Source organism: Abramis brama (genome assembly GCF_963993115.1).
Source record: "Abramis brama genome assembly, chromosome: 20".
In the NCBI taxonomy this organism is placed as follows: domain Eukaryota; kingdom Metazoa; phylum Chordata; class Actinopteri; order Cypriniformes; family Leuciscidae; genus Abramis; species Abramis brama.
In genome coordinates, this window is record NC_139982.1 from 14,328,880 (window position 1) to 14,347,662 (window position 18,783).

At 40.6% G+C, this 18,783-nt stretch overlaps 1 protein-coding gene across 40 annotated transcripts in view; it reads right to left on the bottom strand.

The window, feature by feature from the left end:
• Positions 1–2,552: 2,552 nt before the first annotated feature.
• Positions 2,553–18,783, bottom strand: part of LOC311071228 (uncharacterized protein) — an 80,359-nt gene continuing 64,128 nt past the window's right edge. For 33 of the 40 annotated variants that reach the window (XM_084095500.1, XM_084095467.1, XM_084095490.1 and 30 more), the window contains 14 exons: positions 16,738–16,794; positions 16,129–16,182; positions 10,858–10,914; positions 9,490–9,729; positions 8,996–9,101; positions 8,844–8,888; positions 8,539–8,626; positions 8,302–8,392; positions 7,235–7,308; positions 6,989–7,123; positions 6,768–6,884; positions 6,502–6,662; positions 6,242–6,377; positions 2,553–5,776 (listed from right to left, as the gene is read on the bottom strand). In XM_084095500.1, coding sequence (XP_083951626.1) covers positions 5,645–5,776; positions 6,242–6,377; positions 6,502–6,662; positions 6,768–6,884; positions 6,989–7,123; positions 7,235–7,308; positions 8,302–8,392; positions 8,539–8,626; positions 8,844–8,888; positions 8,996–9,101; positions 9,490–9,729; positions 10,858–10,914; positions 16,129–16,182; positions 16,738–16,794 — 1,493 coding nt within the window. In that variant the 3' untranslated portion in view covers positions 2,553–5,644. The remainder of the gene's footprint in view (positions 5,777–6,241; positions 6,378–6,501; positions 6,663–6,767; positions 6,885–6,988; positions 7,124–7,234; positions 7,309–8,301; positions 8,393–8,538; positions 8,627–8,843; positions 8,889–8,995; positions 9,102–9,489; positions 9,730–10,857; positions 10,915–16,128; positions 16,183–16,737; positions 16,795–18,783) is intronic. The other 7 variants (XM_084095487.1, XM_084095476.1, XM_084095499.1 and 4 more) reach the window with 4 other exon arrangements.

Consider the following 18,783-nt stretch of genomic DNA (forward strand, 5'->3'; position numbering starts at 1 on the left):
TTCAAGTCAGCCGCCGATCGGTCTGCGCAGAGCTGCATGAAGTCGAACAAGCATCCGAGGTGGAGCCAGGAAGCCTGAAGACTGAGGCAGAGGGAATGAGGATGCAGGTGGAGCCGGGGGGGAAGACGGGGCTGAAGGTGCAGGCAGGACGATGTCTGACCAAGGAGAAGCCGGTGGGATGAGGGAGACCGGTGGAGCCGTGAGGATGATGGTTTCTGGTGGAGCCGAGGGAGGGAGGAGCCAAGGCAGACCCGACTTGTCAACAGGCCACGGTGGAGTGATGGGTTCTGAGGCTGGAGGCAAAGCCAGGGGATCCTCTGGGCTAAGCGAGGCTGGTGGCCTGAAAAACTGATGCAGATCCTCACAGCATAGTGTAGGAGATGCAGAGGGGCTGAAGAGACCCAGGGGAGGCGGGGCTGAGGAACTTACTGTCAGAGAATGCGGGGAGAGAGGCTGGGAGGGTTCACATATGACATGGGGCTGGGCAGAACCAGCGGGGGAACAGGCAATTCAGGGCTACGCGGAACCAGCTGGGAAACGGGATAATCAGGGTTTGGCAGAACCAGTGGGGTTTGGAGAAACAGGTAATTTACCTCCTCAAACACTTCCAATAGTTCCTTTAAATATCAGCGGTGGGGTTGTGGGTGGGGCTTTCTTCCCAGCCCTCGAACTCCACAAGCATTCCCTTAGCAGTTCAGAGTATTGCTGGCTCACACAACTGGTCAGACTCTCCTTGTAGATCAGGCTCCGGGGCGATGACACTCTCCGTCCTTGTTGCAGGCTTGGGCTCATCTATCGCGGCACTCCAATCTCCATAGTCTGCGGTGGGCTCTCGCATCTCCACCGTGCAGCTTGCGGGGGCGGTGGATGGCTGGTCTCTGGACGTGGAGTGGGGCTGGCGTCAGGCCGATGGTGAACGGGGAATCGTTGTTCACCAGCACCCACTCCTCGAATGTGGCGAAATCCTTCTTTGCTGCTGGAAGGTGTGCCTTAGACCACTTGCTCAGGCTGGAGTGGTAAAATACACAGAGCGAGCGGTCTGGGTTGTGTGTTGGGCATGCTAGCTGGATGAAGTCCTGAGTGTGGTCTTCTAGCGGACGGTCTCGCTGCATCCGGCACAGGAGATGGACAGCAGGCAGGTCCATGAAAGGAAAAAACAACAACAACAAATAGAACGGGGGAAGAAAAATGCAGCAAAACGTAACTGTTTGGTCCTAACGAGCTAAGGTAACAAACTGGCACACACTAAGAAACTGGGTTACAGTGAGCTTTTGCTCAAGGTGGAGCTGACTGCTGTCACCGGAGCTAAATGTTACTCTTAATGTGATAATGAGTGCTATTCCGTTCCCTCAATCCAAATAGGAAGTTTTATTACTTTTTTAAACAGGCCCTTTTTTCTGTTTCTTTTTTACTTATGGTAATATCAGTATTGGCTAATTTAGATAGGGCCAATATGGAACCCATGGACATACCCATGTAGGGTACCTAACTCAAGCCCATATCATGTCACCTACATTGGCTCCACAAATGTATTACAATATACACTCACCTAAAGGATTATTAGGAACACCATACTAATACTGTGTTTGACCCCCTTTCGCCTTCAGAACTGCCTTAATTCTACGTGGCATTGATTCAACAAGGTGCTGAAAGCATTCTTTAGAAATGTTGGCCCATATTGATAGGATAGCATCTTGCAGTTGATGGAGATTTGTGGGATGCACATCCAGGGCACGAAGCTCCCGTTCCACCACATCCTAAAGATGCTCTATTGGGTTGAGATCTGGTGACTGTGGGGGCCATTTTAGTACAGTGAACTCATTGTCATGTTCAAGAAACCAATTTGAAATGATTCGAGCTTTGTGACATGGTGCATTATCCTGCTGGAAGTAGCCATCAGAGGATAGGTACATGGTGGTCATAAAGGGATGGACATGGTCAGAAACAATGCTCAGGTAGGCCGTGGCATTTAAACAATGCCCAGTTGGCACTAAGGGGCCTAAAGTGTGCCAAGAAAACATCCCCCACACCATTACACCACCACCACCAGCCTGCACAGTGGTAACAAGGCATGATGGATCCATGTTCTCATTCTGTTTACGCCAAATTCTGACTCTACCATCTGAATGTCTCAACAGAAATCGAGACTCATCAGACCAGGCAACATTTTTCCAGTCTTCAACTGTGCAATTTTGGTGAGCTTGTGCAAATTCTAGCCTCTTTTTCCTATTTGTAGTGGAGATGAGTGGTACCCGGTGGGGTCTTCTGCTGTTGTAGCCCATCCGCCTCAAGGTTGTGTGTGTTGTGGCTTCACAAATGCTTTCCTGCATACCTCGGTTGTAACGAGTGGTTATTTCAGTCAAAGTTGCTCTTCTATCAGCTTGAATCAGTCGGCCCATTCTCCTCTAACCTCTAGCATCAACAAGGCATTTCCGCCCACAGGACTGCCGCATACTGGATGTTTTTCCCTTTTCACACCATTCTTTGTAAACCCTAGAAATGGTTGTGCGTGAAAATCCCAGTAACTGAGCAGATTGTGAAATACCAGCCCGTTCTCATCCCAAGGCGTCATAGTACTGACGCTGTTGACATTTCGTCTGCATCAAACGCACATGGCACCCTTTATCGTCAATATGAGACGCAGATAGATATGAGCCAGAAGGCGCCTCCTAGCGGTCTAACCCTAAACCTACCCCAGAACTAAACCTACCCATATCCTGTGCGTGTCATATTGACGCTAAAGGGTGCCATGTGCGTTCGATGTAGACGAAATGTCACAAGGGTCAGTATGTGACGTCCAAGGATGAGAATGCGTTGGAAATACTCAGACCGGCCCGTCTGGCACCAACAACCATGCCATGCTCAAAATGGCTTAAATCACCTTTCTTTCCCATTCTGACATTCAGTTTGGAGTTCAGGAGATTTTCTTGACCAGGACCACACCCCTAAATGCATTGAAGCAACTGCCATGTGATTGGTTGATTAGATAATTGCATTTATGAGAAATTGAACAGGTGTTCCTAATAATCCTTTAGGTGAGTGTACTATACACCTTATGTGAAATGGCAGGAAGAATGCTTGGGTACCCTTTAGTGGAATAAGGACAAAAATGTTCTGCCATATTTTTAAAAAATATATATAAATGCACAAAGTACTTTAAATAACAACAAATCACTTCTGTTGAATAATCACAGTACTTTTTATATTTTTAAAAATTAATTTATTTTTTATTTATTTTGGTCATTGTTTTCAGTGTAGCAAATTAGCTCTACGAAATATTAATAATCAATAATAACTGGTTATAATTGATTATGAATATTTGGATCAGTTAATATAATTAAGTTAAAGTCGTAAATTAATATTACAATCAATTAACCTGTTTGTCCCGTGAACACTCAGGATTAATTGTTTATTAACTCTAAGAAATGTACATTTCCGGGGCATGGGAAATGTCTTTCTTAATTTACAGTACTACTAAGAGCAAGTAGAAAAAATCTATGAATTAGCGACTCCAGTATATGAGCTTGAGACACAGACAACTTTACGTGTGACATGAACAAGATTTTATTAACTAGTCTAAACACTTAAACTACTCTAACATACAGATACATGCATACAGTTTACCAAGGGAAAGAGAGCTGAAGCAGAATACAGGAAAGCAAGAAGTTATAGCATTGTTTGAAATTCAGCCCATCTCGCCCATTTGAATTAAACTGTCCTGATGCAATTTGTTGAGGCTCCAGTTGATCTTTGCTGATGTGGTCTTGATGAGAGAGAACCAGTGGTAGTCAGATTATCTTTGGTGAATGGAAAGACAAGGCCGCAGCCTGGCACTTCACATCAGGATTCCAGAAAAGAGTAAGAGAGAGAGCTGATCTTGTGATCAGTTAGCAAAATGTAATGTAAATTAACAAATGGGGGACGAAAATTGGAGTTTATAGAGACTAAACATGCCACACATATGATTTTGGTAAACCATAGTATGCAACAAAGTCTGAAACATTAATCCCAAAAGTTTACAAGAATACAAAGGCCAAACCACATAAAAGGAAAATCATTAGATGAGAAAATTAGATACATGTTTATATATATTTCTCAAGTGGTTATATATAGAATATATAGGATTAACATGGTTTATTTAAAATCCTAAAGCAAGAATTAAGTGAGCATCACAGCCCTCTGCAAATTCCTTTTGGGTTCGTAAAACTCTTATCAGTATCAATGTGTCCTGTAACAGGACACCGCGTTCTGCCAGTGTGTTAGCTTCACTTGTGATGTTAGTTTTGGGGGAAGTTTCACAGGCCTGAGTGAGTTTGCTGGATTATTCATTAAATAAATGAATAATTTGTGTGTGTCTGATTGGTCCAGATGCTAGATCAGCATGTATCAGAATCATTATCTATCATCATTAGATAAAACCAAAATTAGGTAAAGACACTTCCTATATGCAAGGCTTCATAAATAACGTCCATACACACAAATATGTTCACAAAAGATATAAAAGCAAGAAAGGGAAGGGACCAGTGGGAAATGTAAGTGGGAAAGAGATTCTAGTGCAACTATTGTTCAAAAACAAATAAAAATGTTAAATAAAAGTATTGCAAGTGTTGATCATAGAAAGGTATAAACAGTAAAAATGGCTTAAACAATGATTTTTTAAAATATATTTAAGCAATATCACACGAGTAAGAGTGCGGGTAATCACAACTGCTAAGTTTAATAACATTACAGTTGCGGGTGTAATCACTTTTCAACAAAGTGCAGTAAATACAGCATAATATAATATAGAGTTACTTACATTTCAGACATAATTTGGATAGTTTGTATGGCTGTACTTGTATACTAAATATTAGCTCTCTAGGAATGCTGCTTGTTTAATCAAATTAGAAGTCTGAAACTACAGTAACTGTATAAAAACAAAACACAATGTAAATTACAAATCTCAAGCAAATGCTCATATCCAGCACAGCAGGTTGAACTTTGTGCACACAGCTAAACCCTTAAAAAAAACAAAAAACATAATAATAATAATAATAAAAAGTCATATTTTCTTACTTTCTAAATATGTCTATAACAGCGCACAAACACATTCACATTTTCATGTGCATTGACAGGTTGGGAGTGCATCTAGTGTGGAAAAAGAAAAATCATTTTGTTACTGCTCTAAATGGTTATATAATGTAAGATACTGTAATTCCTTTAAATAACATTGAAGAGATTCACATTTTATAAAACATGGGATCTCACAGATGCCTCTATGAGCAGATACAATCATGTCAGTACTAAAATGTACAGGGGTTTGATATTGCAGAAAATATATCATGTACAATTATTCAAATAATCCTTTGGACATGTCACAGTAAAAAAATAAAGATCTTTTGATTGAAATATAAATACAATTACTTGCACATTATTTGCTGTTTACTTCAAAATCAACATAGAACATGTTGCATTCTCTCCAGTGTAATATCTTAAATATATTTCTTAAAATTAAAATGTTACCCAAAGTTTTTGGGTATTGCGCAAGAAAATACATTACAGTTGAACTACTGTAAATGTAAAGTGTGAATTTCATTATTTTTAAAGCAAATTTAAAAATGTTCTTTTAAATATGCTCTAAGGGCCATCTTCAGGCCGTATACAATTACAATTTTAAATATTTTACATTCTGATAGATATTTAGTGCTTCGTTGTTCTGGTAAATTAAGTCCACGTTGGTTCCGGTTCTTGCTCGAATGATGTCATGCGCACACTGGTGGAGGTAAACATACTGCTCCTGTTGTAGAAAAACAGAAAGAAAAAGAAAACATAGAATAGTGTAAAAGTATAAGTCTACTTTACTATAATTGACAGTTTCTTTGTGGAAGTCAAATTCTATCAGCTCCAATTTCTATACTAGTATATTCTGGGTTATATACTCATTTAAGGTCAATCAACATTTGTTGCAAAATGTGCATTACTGGAGACATATCCTTACCCATTTACCATCGATTTACCTTTATCACCCTTGTCCTCTACATCTGTGTCACTTTTATAAAATTATAAATTCTGCTTTCAAATCCTCTAAAAACTGGCCGAATATACTTCATTGTAAGTCCCATACTGTTGCATCCATTTATTTATTTATTTTTTAAAGGAAAAGAAGGTAGTTGAGGTTAAAGTTAGTTTGGTTTTGATAAACATTATGCCACAAATGTTGTTGACTGAGCTTAACTTTGAATGTTCCTCTACGGTCCCTTACCTCAGTCTGGACCATAAGAGCCCTGTGCATGCGCATATCATTAACAATTCCGTAGATGTCCACCGTGCTTTCTCTTTCAATCTGGAAAATCAGTTGGTCAATGGCAATGAAGGTCCCTGTTCTTCCCACACCAGCACTGAATAATTCAGAAGGTCAAACAATGAGATGAAGGTTTAATCAAACGAATGGCAAATTTAATATTTGATGTTTGCATTGCAATATAAATTCATGAATGTTTTGTTTATAGGAATCTCATTTACCTGCAATGCACCACAGTTGGAGAGTGGCGTGAGTACTGGTCCATGTGTTCCCTCACCAGGTGTCTGAAATCAATGAGGACTTCAGTGGTCTCTGGAACTCCGTGATCCGGCCACGCTGTGAAGTGGAACTGGCGTACGTAGCGAGTTTCTGCTGTTTTCACCTACAGTGATCAATCATATTATTGTAAAATACTACTGATTTAAAAACAACAACCACAAAATTCACTCCTGTATGCTACTGAAAGTGGAAATGGAGATTTCTTCACATTTTTGATTCTGAAGTCTCTTATGGTCCAGCTGTCCAGTGGTATATCTGAGGTGGTCGTCACTGAGATGTTATGATAATGATGAGTCTCAGATGGCCAGTACTTCTCACATTTCACCTGGAGAAAATGACACGGATTGCTGGTTTGCTTCACTCTGCATTTACATTTTCAACACTTTTCAATGTGGCTAATAATATTTCAATATAAAATTCTGAACTCACCCGTCCCTGCTCGTTGCATTTGGTCAGCATCACTATGGTGTAGACGTTCTTCTCCCAGATCATTCTCCAGAATTCATTCACTGTGACGGGCAACGGACCCTGAGCAGCTATAAACTCTTTTCTTGAATTGTAGCCCTGAACAAAAATAAATCAATAAATATGATTAGTGAAAAATGTACATATACAACATATCGAGAAGTCATGTGACCTGCTGAAAATTCCCTTTTGTACAGTATATGTACTCACTGGAATGTAGTTGGCATTGATGTAGTCATCAAAGGGGTTGCCACACATTGATAATCTCACTCTTGAAGAATCATCTGAAGAAGGAAAACATGATCCAATTAGTTTCAGTCAGTATTTATTTATTAAGAACTAAAAATGATGCATCTGATTTAGTATAAATTCACACTGTATCTGTATATCTGTCATGTTCTGTTATATTCCAAAGGCTCTTATTTTGAAATTATCTTTTCATGTGATTTTCTGTTTTTCTTGGTTCCTGCGGTGTCTGATGGTTATCACCTGTGTCTAGTTTAGTTAAAGGAATAGTACGCTTAAAAATAAAAATTCTGTCATCATTTACTCAACCTCAAGTTGTTTCAAACCTGTATAATTTTTTTTTTCTTCTGCTGAACACAAAACAAGATATTTTGAAGAATGTCGATAACCTAGACAGTTGATGTACCCCATTGACTTCCATAGCAGGAAAACAATACTATGGAAGTCAATGGGGTCCATCAACTGTTTGGTTACCGACATTCTTCAAAATATGTTGTTTTGTGTTCTTCTTTTGTGTTCCTTGCATACAATTAGATCCACACATTAACTACTCTATCAATAATCTGTAACAGTAGCAAACATCAACTGTTCACTTCTTTCTGAGACTTTTAGGAGTGGGAAAATTTGAGATTCATGATACTAAAATAAAGCTACATTTGCACTGCAGTTGAATGTGGGCCAAATATTTCTGAATGAAATTTAAATGACTAAAACAAAACACCAAACGTTCAATTTTCAATTGAAATCTGAGCCTCGTCTATATATGGAAATGAACTGAAAATGTATCTGCTTTTCTGCAATGTGACTTCCATGTGAATAGTCCAGGTGCAATTCATGTAATTTTATATTCATCTTATTTGTTTTTATGTCAACTCAAAATTCCTCATAATTCTGCACTAATGGAATTATTTGCAATGATGGAAATCTGCACAAAAAACAGAGACTTGCTTTCTGATGGTATTTTCATTGTGCATTCCACAAAATGTCACCACCTTTCAATACAATATGCAACAGTCAGTCAGTCTACTCACAAGGTAAAACATTTGTGTAACGATTCTTTGCCTTGTTTTCAATAGACAGGGCGGCGTTCTTTGACTGCGCAGTTCCAACAGATTTCAACTCCTGCAACAACACAGCACTTCTTTAGACATAGACTTTGAAAACTCTGTTATAATTCATAAATTAATCTATATGACAAGTCATAAGAGCAAATGTTTGATATTAAATATATATTTGTTTATGTGTTTATATGTGTTTCCCATGTGTACCTCATAGTCTTCAGCAAAACCACAGTTGGAATCTGCATGTTTCCGCTTGAAATACTCTTCATAATCTTCTATTTTTAAACCACTATTACTGTGTATGACAAAACAAAGAAATCATTGAGGACAAAAACCTACAAAAACTTAAAGAATATTTTTTACAACTTTAAAAATAATTACAAGTTTGTGGGTTAATAATAAAAAGCTACTTATATTTTATCTCTGGAAATAGAAAGTAAAAAATAATTCAGTTACACTTTTAAGTTTTGTCAAATAAATATTAATCTATAAAATATATCAAACAAAGTTACCTAATGTTGTGTATAGGGATGTCAGGACATTGTTTTTTGGTTTGTCTGGAACAGAGAGTAATAGAGAAATGATAATAAGATTACTCTGGATAACTTCTGTATATCTTGATCTCTATCCAATCTTAATTTCTCAGATGATACTGGTAACTCACCTTCTTGAATAGAAGAAGAGAATGAGAGCGATAACCAAGAGAATACAGATCAATGACACAACTATGGCAACAATCAGATCAGTGTTATCAGTGTTTTTTTCCCCCTCTGGATCAGAAAAGAAAAAAATATATTAAATATGTTCCCAATAAAGAAACTGCAGTTCAAATGGCACTAATATTATTGTAACTGGTTCCATATCATTACTGGGTCAGAGAGGAGTTCACTTTGCAATATGTTTAAAAATGTAAAAGAAGAAAGCCATTATTGATTATATTAACCTTATCAGATCATTTAATGATACTAAATTACATACTAGTATATACTAAGATGCTAATAGTTCAGCCTTAAAAAACAATATCTATTTTATTTATTTTGAAGAATGTTACATTGATAGTCAAACCATTATTCTAATGTTTAGTCTGTGAAGGAGCTTTGGATGATGATGAGATGTGTTCAAAGATGAAGAGGTCATATATTTTAAAATTCTACATACTGGTAAATTCTGAGATGCAGACAGCTCCGGTGTTTGCAGTAACAGCAGTGACACAAAATGTGTAATTGACTCCCGGTTTCAGATTAGTGATGCGATAGAAAGTTTCATTAGTTGTTGCTAATGCCCTGTTCTCTTGAGTCCAAGTAACTTCAAAGTAAAATATATTTCCAGTTGGTTCAGTCCAATTCAAAAACACAGATGTTGATGTGACATCATTCACTGTGAGATCTCTGATCACTTCTGTGTGTGGAGAGAAAAACAAATAATATGTGCTGGTGAAAGGGGCAATTTAAACAGATGTAAAAATAATACAATTATGAATTTATAGCAGCCAGTGCTCAGTTTGTCTGTGAGAGTAAAATGTCACACAGTTTTCTGTCCAAAAGAGTAAATATGAGATGGTGTCAAGGCTTATGTCTCAGAAGAATGCTCACTAAAAGATTAATAGATTATGATACTAAAACATTAATCTATGCGAACAAAATACAACCAAGAACACGTGTGAGACAGGATTCTCACATTCAAACAAGTAAACTACAACTAAGATGTCCTGACAAAAATCATTGATTATACATTGATTATCCTATCACTATCAGAACAGTTAATGGAACTAGTTGACATACTTGGATACTGAGATGCAAAATCAGCTTGCCTTAAATCACATTATCTATTGTTCTTATTTTGATGGAGGTTACATTGAAAGTCAAACTATTACTGGAATATTTACTCTGAAACAGGAGCCTTGTATGGAGATTTGGACAGAGGAATAGCTCTATTGCTTTCACAAATTAGCAGTAATGCAGAATATGTAACTGACTCCAGAAGTCCGATCAGTGCTACTTGTTTTTTTGCATTTCCAATTGTTTTATCATCAGTCCAATGAAGTTTAAATAAAGATCTATTTCTAACTGGTTCGTGCCACGTCAGAAACACAGATGATGTTGTGATTTCAAACACTATGAGATTCCTGATCATATTTATACGGAGCCACTAAACCATCAAACTCAGTTCCTGGAGGCCTGAGCGAATGGCCAAGTTTCTCAGGGGAATGCAAAACATTTGTACGAGAGCGTGAAAGCATTTAAATACTGTATATATATATATATATACATATATATATATATTTTTTTTTTTTCCTTTAAGGGCTCAAAAGAATCCTAAACATAATGTAGTTAAGATTTATTTAAAGGAAAGGCATCAGTCAATAATATGAATATCCAACTAAATAAGACCCAATTCAGGAAACATGTAAGTTGAAAACATATTAGTATATTAGAATATTACTCTAGCATGAGCATGTGAACAAAGTACTGAAGTAATTTTCCTTTATTAACATGTTTACTCAAATGTCCATGAATAAACACTCACTTGTAGGAGCTGCTGTTGGAGAATTAGTTGAAGAAGAGATTGTAGTGGTAGAGGCTGCTGGAATATTTTGATATAGAAAGAAATATAAATACAGTTTTATTGAGCAATACATGTCATAGGATATATTTACAAGGATATATATATATATATATTTTTATATATTTTTTAAAATACGACATTCTGTAATTCTGTATTACAATAATTACTATTAAAAGAACATGACAAACAGTAAATAATTTAGTTAAAAATTAACTAATTTGCTTTTCAAATGAATTTTACTTTGTTATTCCTGTTTCCTGTTTTCCCTGTGTCAAGTTTGTTCCCTTGCTTATGTTTTGTGTTCACCCGTGTCTTGTTAACTTTCTCTTTATCCTGTGTGCTTTTAAGGCATCTGTTTGGTTCAGTTCATTGTCCTGTATTGTCTATGCTTGAAGCCTAGCTTTAGATTTTCTCCTGCGCTAAAGATAAAAATCTTCCAGTCATTCGCCACCTCCTCCTCACCCAGGATGATTGCTCCTTTGGGGACCACATCAGTGAGATCCTAGACCTGGCGTATAAGACCCATTACCCCGACCACTCACTGATCACCTTTTTTTGGACTGGACTTAATGACATGTATAAACAACTACTCCCCCTTCCCATTTTTGGTCCTTGAGAGGTTTTATGAATTTATTTATGGAGTTATAAATAAATTCTGTTTGTTTGTTTGTTTTTTCAGCTGGTTAGAGGGCGAAGAAGTGAGTGCTTCACTGGTACAGGCTGCACCATCCCGTCAGTGTTGCCGTGGTCATTCAGTTTCAGTGTTACGGCACTGGTGAGAATCCCATTTCCAGAAATAGGATTTTTAAAGATGCCATGCATTTCTGGATGCGGTCGTTCCCTGTCTCCAGCTGACGGTCACAATAGATGCATCACGTGTTTGGGCATTCAGCACGCTGATGCAGCTTTTGTGGATGGTTCATGTTCTCATTGCGGGAACATGACTATCTCGGTGTTGAGATTGAGACTCGCCTTCACCTGTGAAGGTGGAGTCCCCATTCTCATGCCCCGCTCTAGCGCCCCTTCTGGCCGACCCCAGAAGAGAGCTACTGCTCCGTGTGGGATGGGTGATCTGAGGATCACAGTGAGGGCTTCCCCACCCGGTAACCAGTCCCCGTGGGCCAAAGCACTCATGGACATGCACAAGGGTAGTCCAGACCGCGAGATCATGGGTGAGCTCTGCAACGCAACTGACCTCGCCCTCCGGGGCACGAAGGTCTGACGACGTCCACTCTAGTGGTCCAGGAGCGCCATCTCTGGTTTCAACCTGACCGATATGAGGAAGACCAACAAGTCTCGGTTCCTGAACTCCCACATTTCCTAGGTTGGGCTCTTCTGTGACGCGGTGGAGGACGTCGCCCAACAGTTCTCCGCCGCCCAGAAGCAGACTGAGGTGATCCGGCACATCCTGCCCCGGCGGCCCGCTACTTTACGAAGTCTTTACAAAGGTCATGGAGGTGGCCATTGCTCCCATGAGAGCGTGGTGTTCGTATCCTCAACTATCTCGACGACTGGCTGATACTAGCTCAGTCTCGGGAGCAGTTGGGGCTTGCTGCTCCAGCATATCAGTCAGTTGGGTCTTCGGATCAACTGGGAAAGGATCAAACTCGCCCCTGTGAGGACAATCTCTTTTCTCGGAATGTAGCTGGACTCGGTCCACAGACGGCACGCCTCACAGAGGAACGTGTCCAGTCAGTGCTGAACTGCTTGAATACTGTCAAGCGCAGAAGAGTGGTCCCACTGAAACTTTTTCAGAGGCTCATGGGGCTTTGTCAAACGCCGCTGGGTTTGCTTCATATGAGACCACTTCAGCACTGGTTTCACGGCCGAGTCCCGAGATGGGCGTCGCGGAGCGGCACGTTCCGTGTGACAATCACCCCAGCCTGCCGCCAAACCTTCAACCCGTGGTCAGACCCTTCGTTTCCCCACGGATCTCCCATCAACTGCATCGTGATGTACGGCAATAGAGGCAACGTACACTTTGAGGGTGGAGGGAGACAGCCCTCGCTCCAACCCATCTTGCAGGAAGGAAAGCACAGTACCGATTGAACATCTAGAACAAGTGTTCAGGTATGCTGTGGACTCCACAGATGCCTCAAACACCGGCTGGGGGGCCCCGTACAGCGGGCATGCAGTAGCGGGGGTCTGGACGGGCCCCCAACTGCATTGGCACATCAACTGCCTCGAGTTGTTAGCAGTACACCTTGCTCTGAGATGCCTCAAAATGCCGTTGCTCGGCAAGTATGTGCTGGTCCGTACGGACAACACTGCAACCGTTGCGTACATCAACCATCAAGTTAGTCTACGCTCCCCTCGCATGTCGCAACTCGCCCGCCATCTTCTCCTATGGAGTCAGAAGAATCGGAGGTCGCTTCGTGCCACTTATATCCCCGGCCAGCTCAATCATGCCGCCAAAGAGCTCTCACGTCAGCCTGTGGCCCAGGGAGAGTGGAGATTCCATACCCAGGCGGTCCGGCTGATTTGGGACCACTTCGGGGCCACACATATAGATCTGTTTGCCTCTCCGGACTCATCCCATTGCCAGTTGTTTTACTCCCTGAACGAGTATGGGCACGGATGCTGTGCAAAGTCAGTGAGGAAGAGAAACAGGTCTTTCTAATTTGCCCCTTATTGGCCCAACCGGACCTGGTTCCCCGAACTGATGCTCCTCTCGACAGCCCCTCCCCGGCCCATTCCTCTCAGGGAGGAACGCCTCTCTCAGAGACTGTGCACTGTATTGCACCCGCGTCCAGACCACTGGAAACTCCATGTCTGGTCCCTGGACAGGACGCGGAGATTCTAGGTGCTTTAACACAAGCTGTCATAGACACCATCACTTCTGCGAGAGCACCCTCTACAAGGCATGCTTACGCCCTGAAGTGGAACCTGTTCATTAAGTGGTGTTCTCAAAAGTATATATATATATATATATATATATATATATATATATATATATATATATATATATATATTAGGGATGTCCCGATCAGGTTTTTTTGCCCTCGAGTCCGAGTCATTTGATTTTGAGTATCTGCCGATACCGAGTCCCGATCCGATACTTCTATAATACATAAAAGAATAAAGAAGAGCGAAAAAACAGATCCAGGATGTTCCTTATTTTTTATTTAATTCACCTTATTTTAACATTCAACAACTCTGTTAACAAACAGAGCACTTCTGTGAGGTAGCTTGAACAATCAAGTAATAAATAAATTCTTCACTTTTGGACTTTAGTGCAACAGTAAATATAAAAAAAGTCTAATAGCCTATATAAACAAATAGCACCTCAACTTAAAATACCCGGCAGGCATGTAAACAAATAAAAAATAAAAGTGCCACAGTGTTTGCAAAGACAGTAATGTGCTTTTAGGAACTGCACTCCTAACTCTTACGCCGGTTTCACACTGCACTGTTAGCAGAGCGTGCAGCGTGTATTTTTTTCGCCGACCATGTTAGCAGATTAGAGCATTCACACCGCACGCAGAGGTGGCGCGGCAGCGCGTAGCAGAGCAGAGGCAGCAGTGCCGCGATCGTTTCGGCGCCGAGTCAATTTTTGCTGCGCCGCTTACGCTGAATTAAAGTGACAATACATTAATCATGGCCAAAATACGCCGCAGTTTTATCCAAAAAGTGCATTGATGATATCTATTGTGTTTTAAACAGTCAATCAAATGACCAACAGCAATTTAAAAAGAAAACAAATGTCCAAAAACAAACTTGTTGCCATAACAATAAAAACAAAGATGAACCAAAAGTTATATAAATGAAATTATTAATAAAATAAGCTTCTTGACAAGTCTTTTCTCTTAAATGTATTTGAAAACGAAAAAAAGCAATGCCAACTTATCCAAGACTCTGTCTGTACACAACCCGCGGTTCAGCCGCACGTGACAAACGCTGCCAGTGTGAAAGAAAAACGTGCGTGTCCTGCTCCTGCTCACCATACGCACTGCTCCTGCGCTGCTTAAGCTCTGCTAACGCGTGCAGTGTGAAACCGGCGTAACTCTGTGCCACCGCATAACTATAGATGTGTTAAAAAATAATGAGAATATATATACATATATATCCGAGTCCTGATCGGGAGGTAACGTCCGATTCCGATCGAGTCTGAAAACACGTGATCGGGCCCGATTTCCGATCACGTGATCGGATCGGGACATCCCTAATATATATATATATATATATATATATATATATATATATATATATATATATATATATATCACATCCATGTAGGACAAGACTCGACAAGGAAAACAGGAAACACTGGGGTCTAAATACACATAGGGTAAATTGGCAAACAAGACATGCTTGTTTTTCCAACTGAAATGTCATCATTAGCCGCTTTCCGACCAAGTAGTTCTAGGAACTTAGTTCTAGGAACTGTCCACTTCTAAACAGTTCTAAGAACTACTCTCCCCCAAACTCGGTTTTGCTGTTTGCGTTCGCACTGGCCAAGTGGCCATAGGAACTGGTAGGAGGGGTAAGGGAGTGACGCAAGCACGGTGAGTTTTATTTTGACGGCGCGACAGACCTTTATTTTGGCGGCGCTGAGAACGCCAGAGCAAACAATGCTCGCATTCTCTGTGTTTATTAGTTAGCGATCTGTCTAACAGTACTGTTTAATATCTTATTAGATAGAACTGTTATACCTATGCCGTGTGGTTGATGTCCAGTGTTGCTAGCTGGGCAGATAAACATAATCATGTTTGACTTGGTCCCCTCAAAGTTGCGTTGGATTTTCTCTTCAGCATAAAGGTTTAGAGACCCATCTATCACTGTTTTCCATGTTTGTATAGTTAGTTTATGGAGTAAATATATAGGCTATAATCTGTGTGTTTACATTCTAGCTGTTTTAAAAATGGCGGGTGCTGGTGTTCTGCGTGCGTTCGGTCAATCAGCGTACACTAACGTCACGGATAGTTCCTATAGTGCTGGTTTAGACCCTACTCTGAAGTAGGACCCAAATTAGTTCCTACAAATGGAGTTCCTAGAACTAAAATCGTTCCTAGTTCCTGCGGTGCGAACACGCCGACATCCGGGTACTTTAGCCAATAGTTCTAGGAACTGTGAAAAGGTTCCTCCGGTCGGAAAGCGGCTATTGTCTATGTATATTAATTACATCTTGTAGGTGCTGCTGTTTGACACAATTGTAATAAAATATCATTAGTAATAAAAAATAATGAAATACAGCTATAAGTGCTTACACAGCTGTCCATGAAAAATACTCACTTGTAGAATTTGTTGGAGTAGATGTTGAAAAAATGGTTGTATTGACAGGGGATGCTGTAATATATGGACATATAATGAAATAAAAATACAAACATTTACGAAATAGTACTTGCAAGATAACAATGGCATATGTTCATACAATTAACTTTTGTAGTACAATCCATGTTTTATTGTTAAAAGAAAAACTTGTATTATATTACATTTTAAACATTTGAACTGGTAGGCACTATTGTTTAATACTCAGAAAGTGACATGAAATAAGAACAATTATTATTACAATTTTCTTAATATTTGTTGACATGTTTACAAAGACCTTTTTGCATTCAATGAAATTCTGCATTTCAAAAATGATCATCACACAAATATATAATATAGACATTAAACGGTACACATTTTTTTTATTTTAGCTGTTGATGGTTGATACTCAGGATGCGATTTGAAATATTGAAGTACCTATTACTTCTAACAGTAAAATAGAAGAACTTTCTAAGGACATTTTAAGATAACTCTACATGAATATTACTCTAGCATGAGCATGTGAATAAAATACAGAAGTAATTTTCCTTTATTTACATGTTTACTCAAATGTCCATGAATAAACATACTCACTTGTAGGAGTTGATGTTGGAGAATTAGTTGAAGAAGAGATTGTAGTGGTAGAGGCTGCTGGAATATTTTGATATAGAAAGAAATATAAATACAGTTTTATTGAGCAATACATGTCATAGGATATATTTACAAGGATATATATATATTTTTTATATTTTTTAAAATACGACATTCTGTAATTCTGTATTACAATAATTACTATTAAAAGAACATGACAAACAGTAAATTTTTTTAGTTAAAACTGTTTGCTTTTCAAATGAATTTTACTTTGTTATTCCTGTTTCCTGTTTTCCCTGTGTCTAGTTTGTTCCCTTGCTTATGTTTTGTGTTCACCCGTGTCTTGTTAACTTTCTCTTTATCCTGTGTGCTTTTAAGGCATCTGTTTGGTTCAGTTCATTGTCCTGTATTGTCTATGCTTGAAGCCTAGCTTTAGATTTTCTCCTGCGCTAAAGATAAAAATCTTCCAGTCATTCGCCACCTCCTCCTCACCCAGGATGATTGCTCCTTTCGGGACCACATCAGTGAGATCCTAGACCTGGCGTATAAGACCCATTACCCCGACCACTCACTGATCACCTTTTTTTGGACTGGACTTAATGACATGTATAAACAACTACTCCCCCTTCCCATTTTTGGTCCTTGAGAGGTTTTATGAATTAATTTATGGAGTTATAAATAAATTCTGTTTGTTTGTTTGTTTTTTTCAGCTGGTTAGAGGGCGAAGAAGTGAGTGCTTCACTGGTACAGGCTGCACCATCCCGTCAGTGTTGCCGTGGTCATTCAGTTTCAGTGTTACGGCACTAGTGAGAATCCCATTTCCAGAAAAAACAACTCGGGTGTGTTTGCGGCTTTTTCAAGATGCCATGCATTTTTGGATGCGGTCGTTCCCTGTCTCCAGCTGACAGTCACAATAGATGCATCACGTGTTTGGGCATTCAGCACGCTGACGCAGCTTTTGTGGATGGTTCATGTTCTCATTGCGGGAACATGACTATCTCGGTGTCGAGATTGAGACTCGCCTTCACCCGTGAAGGTGGAGTCCCCATTCTCATGCCCCGCTCTAGCGCCCCTTCTGGCCGACCCCAGAAGAGAGCTACTGCTCCGTGTGGGATGGGTGATCTGAGGATCACAGTGAGGGCTTCCCCACCCGGTAACCAGTCCCCGCGGGCCAAAGCACTCATGGACATGCACGAGGGTAGTCCAGACCGCAAGATCATGGGTGAGCACCGCAACGCAACTGACCTCGACCTCCGGGGCACGAAGGTCTGACGACGTCCACTCTAGTGGTCCAGGAGCACCATCTCTGGTTTCAACCTGATCGATATGAGGAAGACCGACAAGTCTCGGTTCCTGAACTCCCCCATTTCCCAGGTTGGGCTCTTCTGTGACGCGGTGGAGGACGTCGCCCAACAGTTCTCCGCCGCCCAGAAGCAGACTGAGGTGATCCGGCACATCCTGCCCCGGCGGCCCGCTACTTTACAAAGTCTTTACAAAGGTCATGGAGGTGGCCATTGCTCCCATGAGAGCGTGGTGTTCGTATCCTCAACTATCTCGACGACTGGCTGATACTAGCTCAGTCTCAGGAGGGGCTTGCTGCTCCAGCATATCAGTCAGTTGGGTCTTCGGATCAACTGGGAAAGGATCAAACTCGCCCCTGTGCAGAGGATCTCTTTTCTCGGAATGTAGCTGGACTCGGTCCACAGACGGCACGCCTCACAGAGGAACGTGTCCAGTCAGTGCTGAACTGCTTGAATACTGTCAAGCGCAGAAGAGTGGTCCCACTGAAACTTTTTCAGAGGCTCATGGGGCTTTGTCAAACGCCGCTGGGTTTGCTTGATATGAGACCACTTCAGCACTGGTTTCACGGCCGAGTCCTGAGATGGGCGTCGCAGAGCGGCACGTTCCGTGTGACAATCACCCCAGCCTGCCGCCAAACCCTCAGCCCGTGGTCAGACCCTTCGTTTCCCCACGGATCTCCCATCAACTGCATCGTGATGTACGGCAATAGAGGCAACGTACACTTTGAGGGTGGAGGGAGACAGCCCT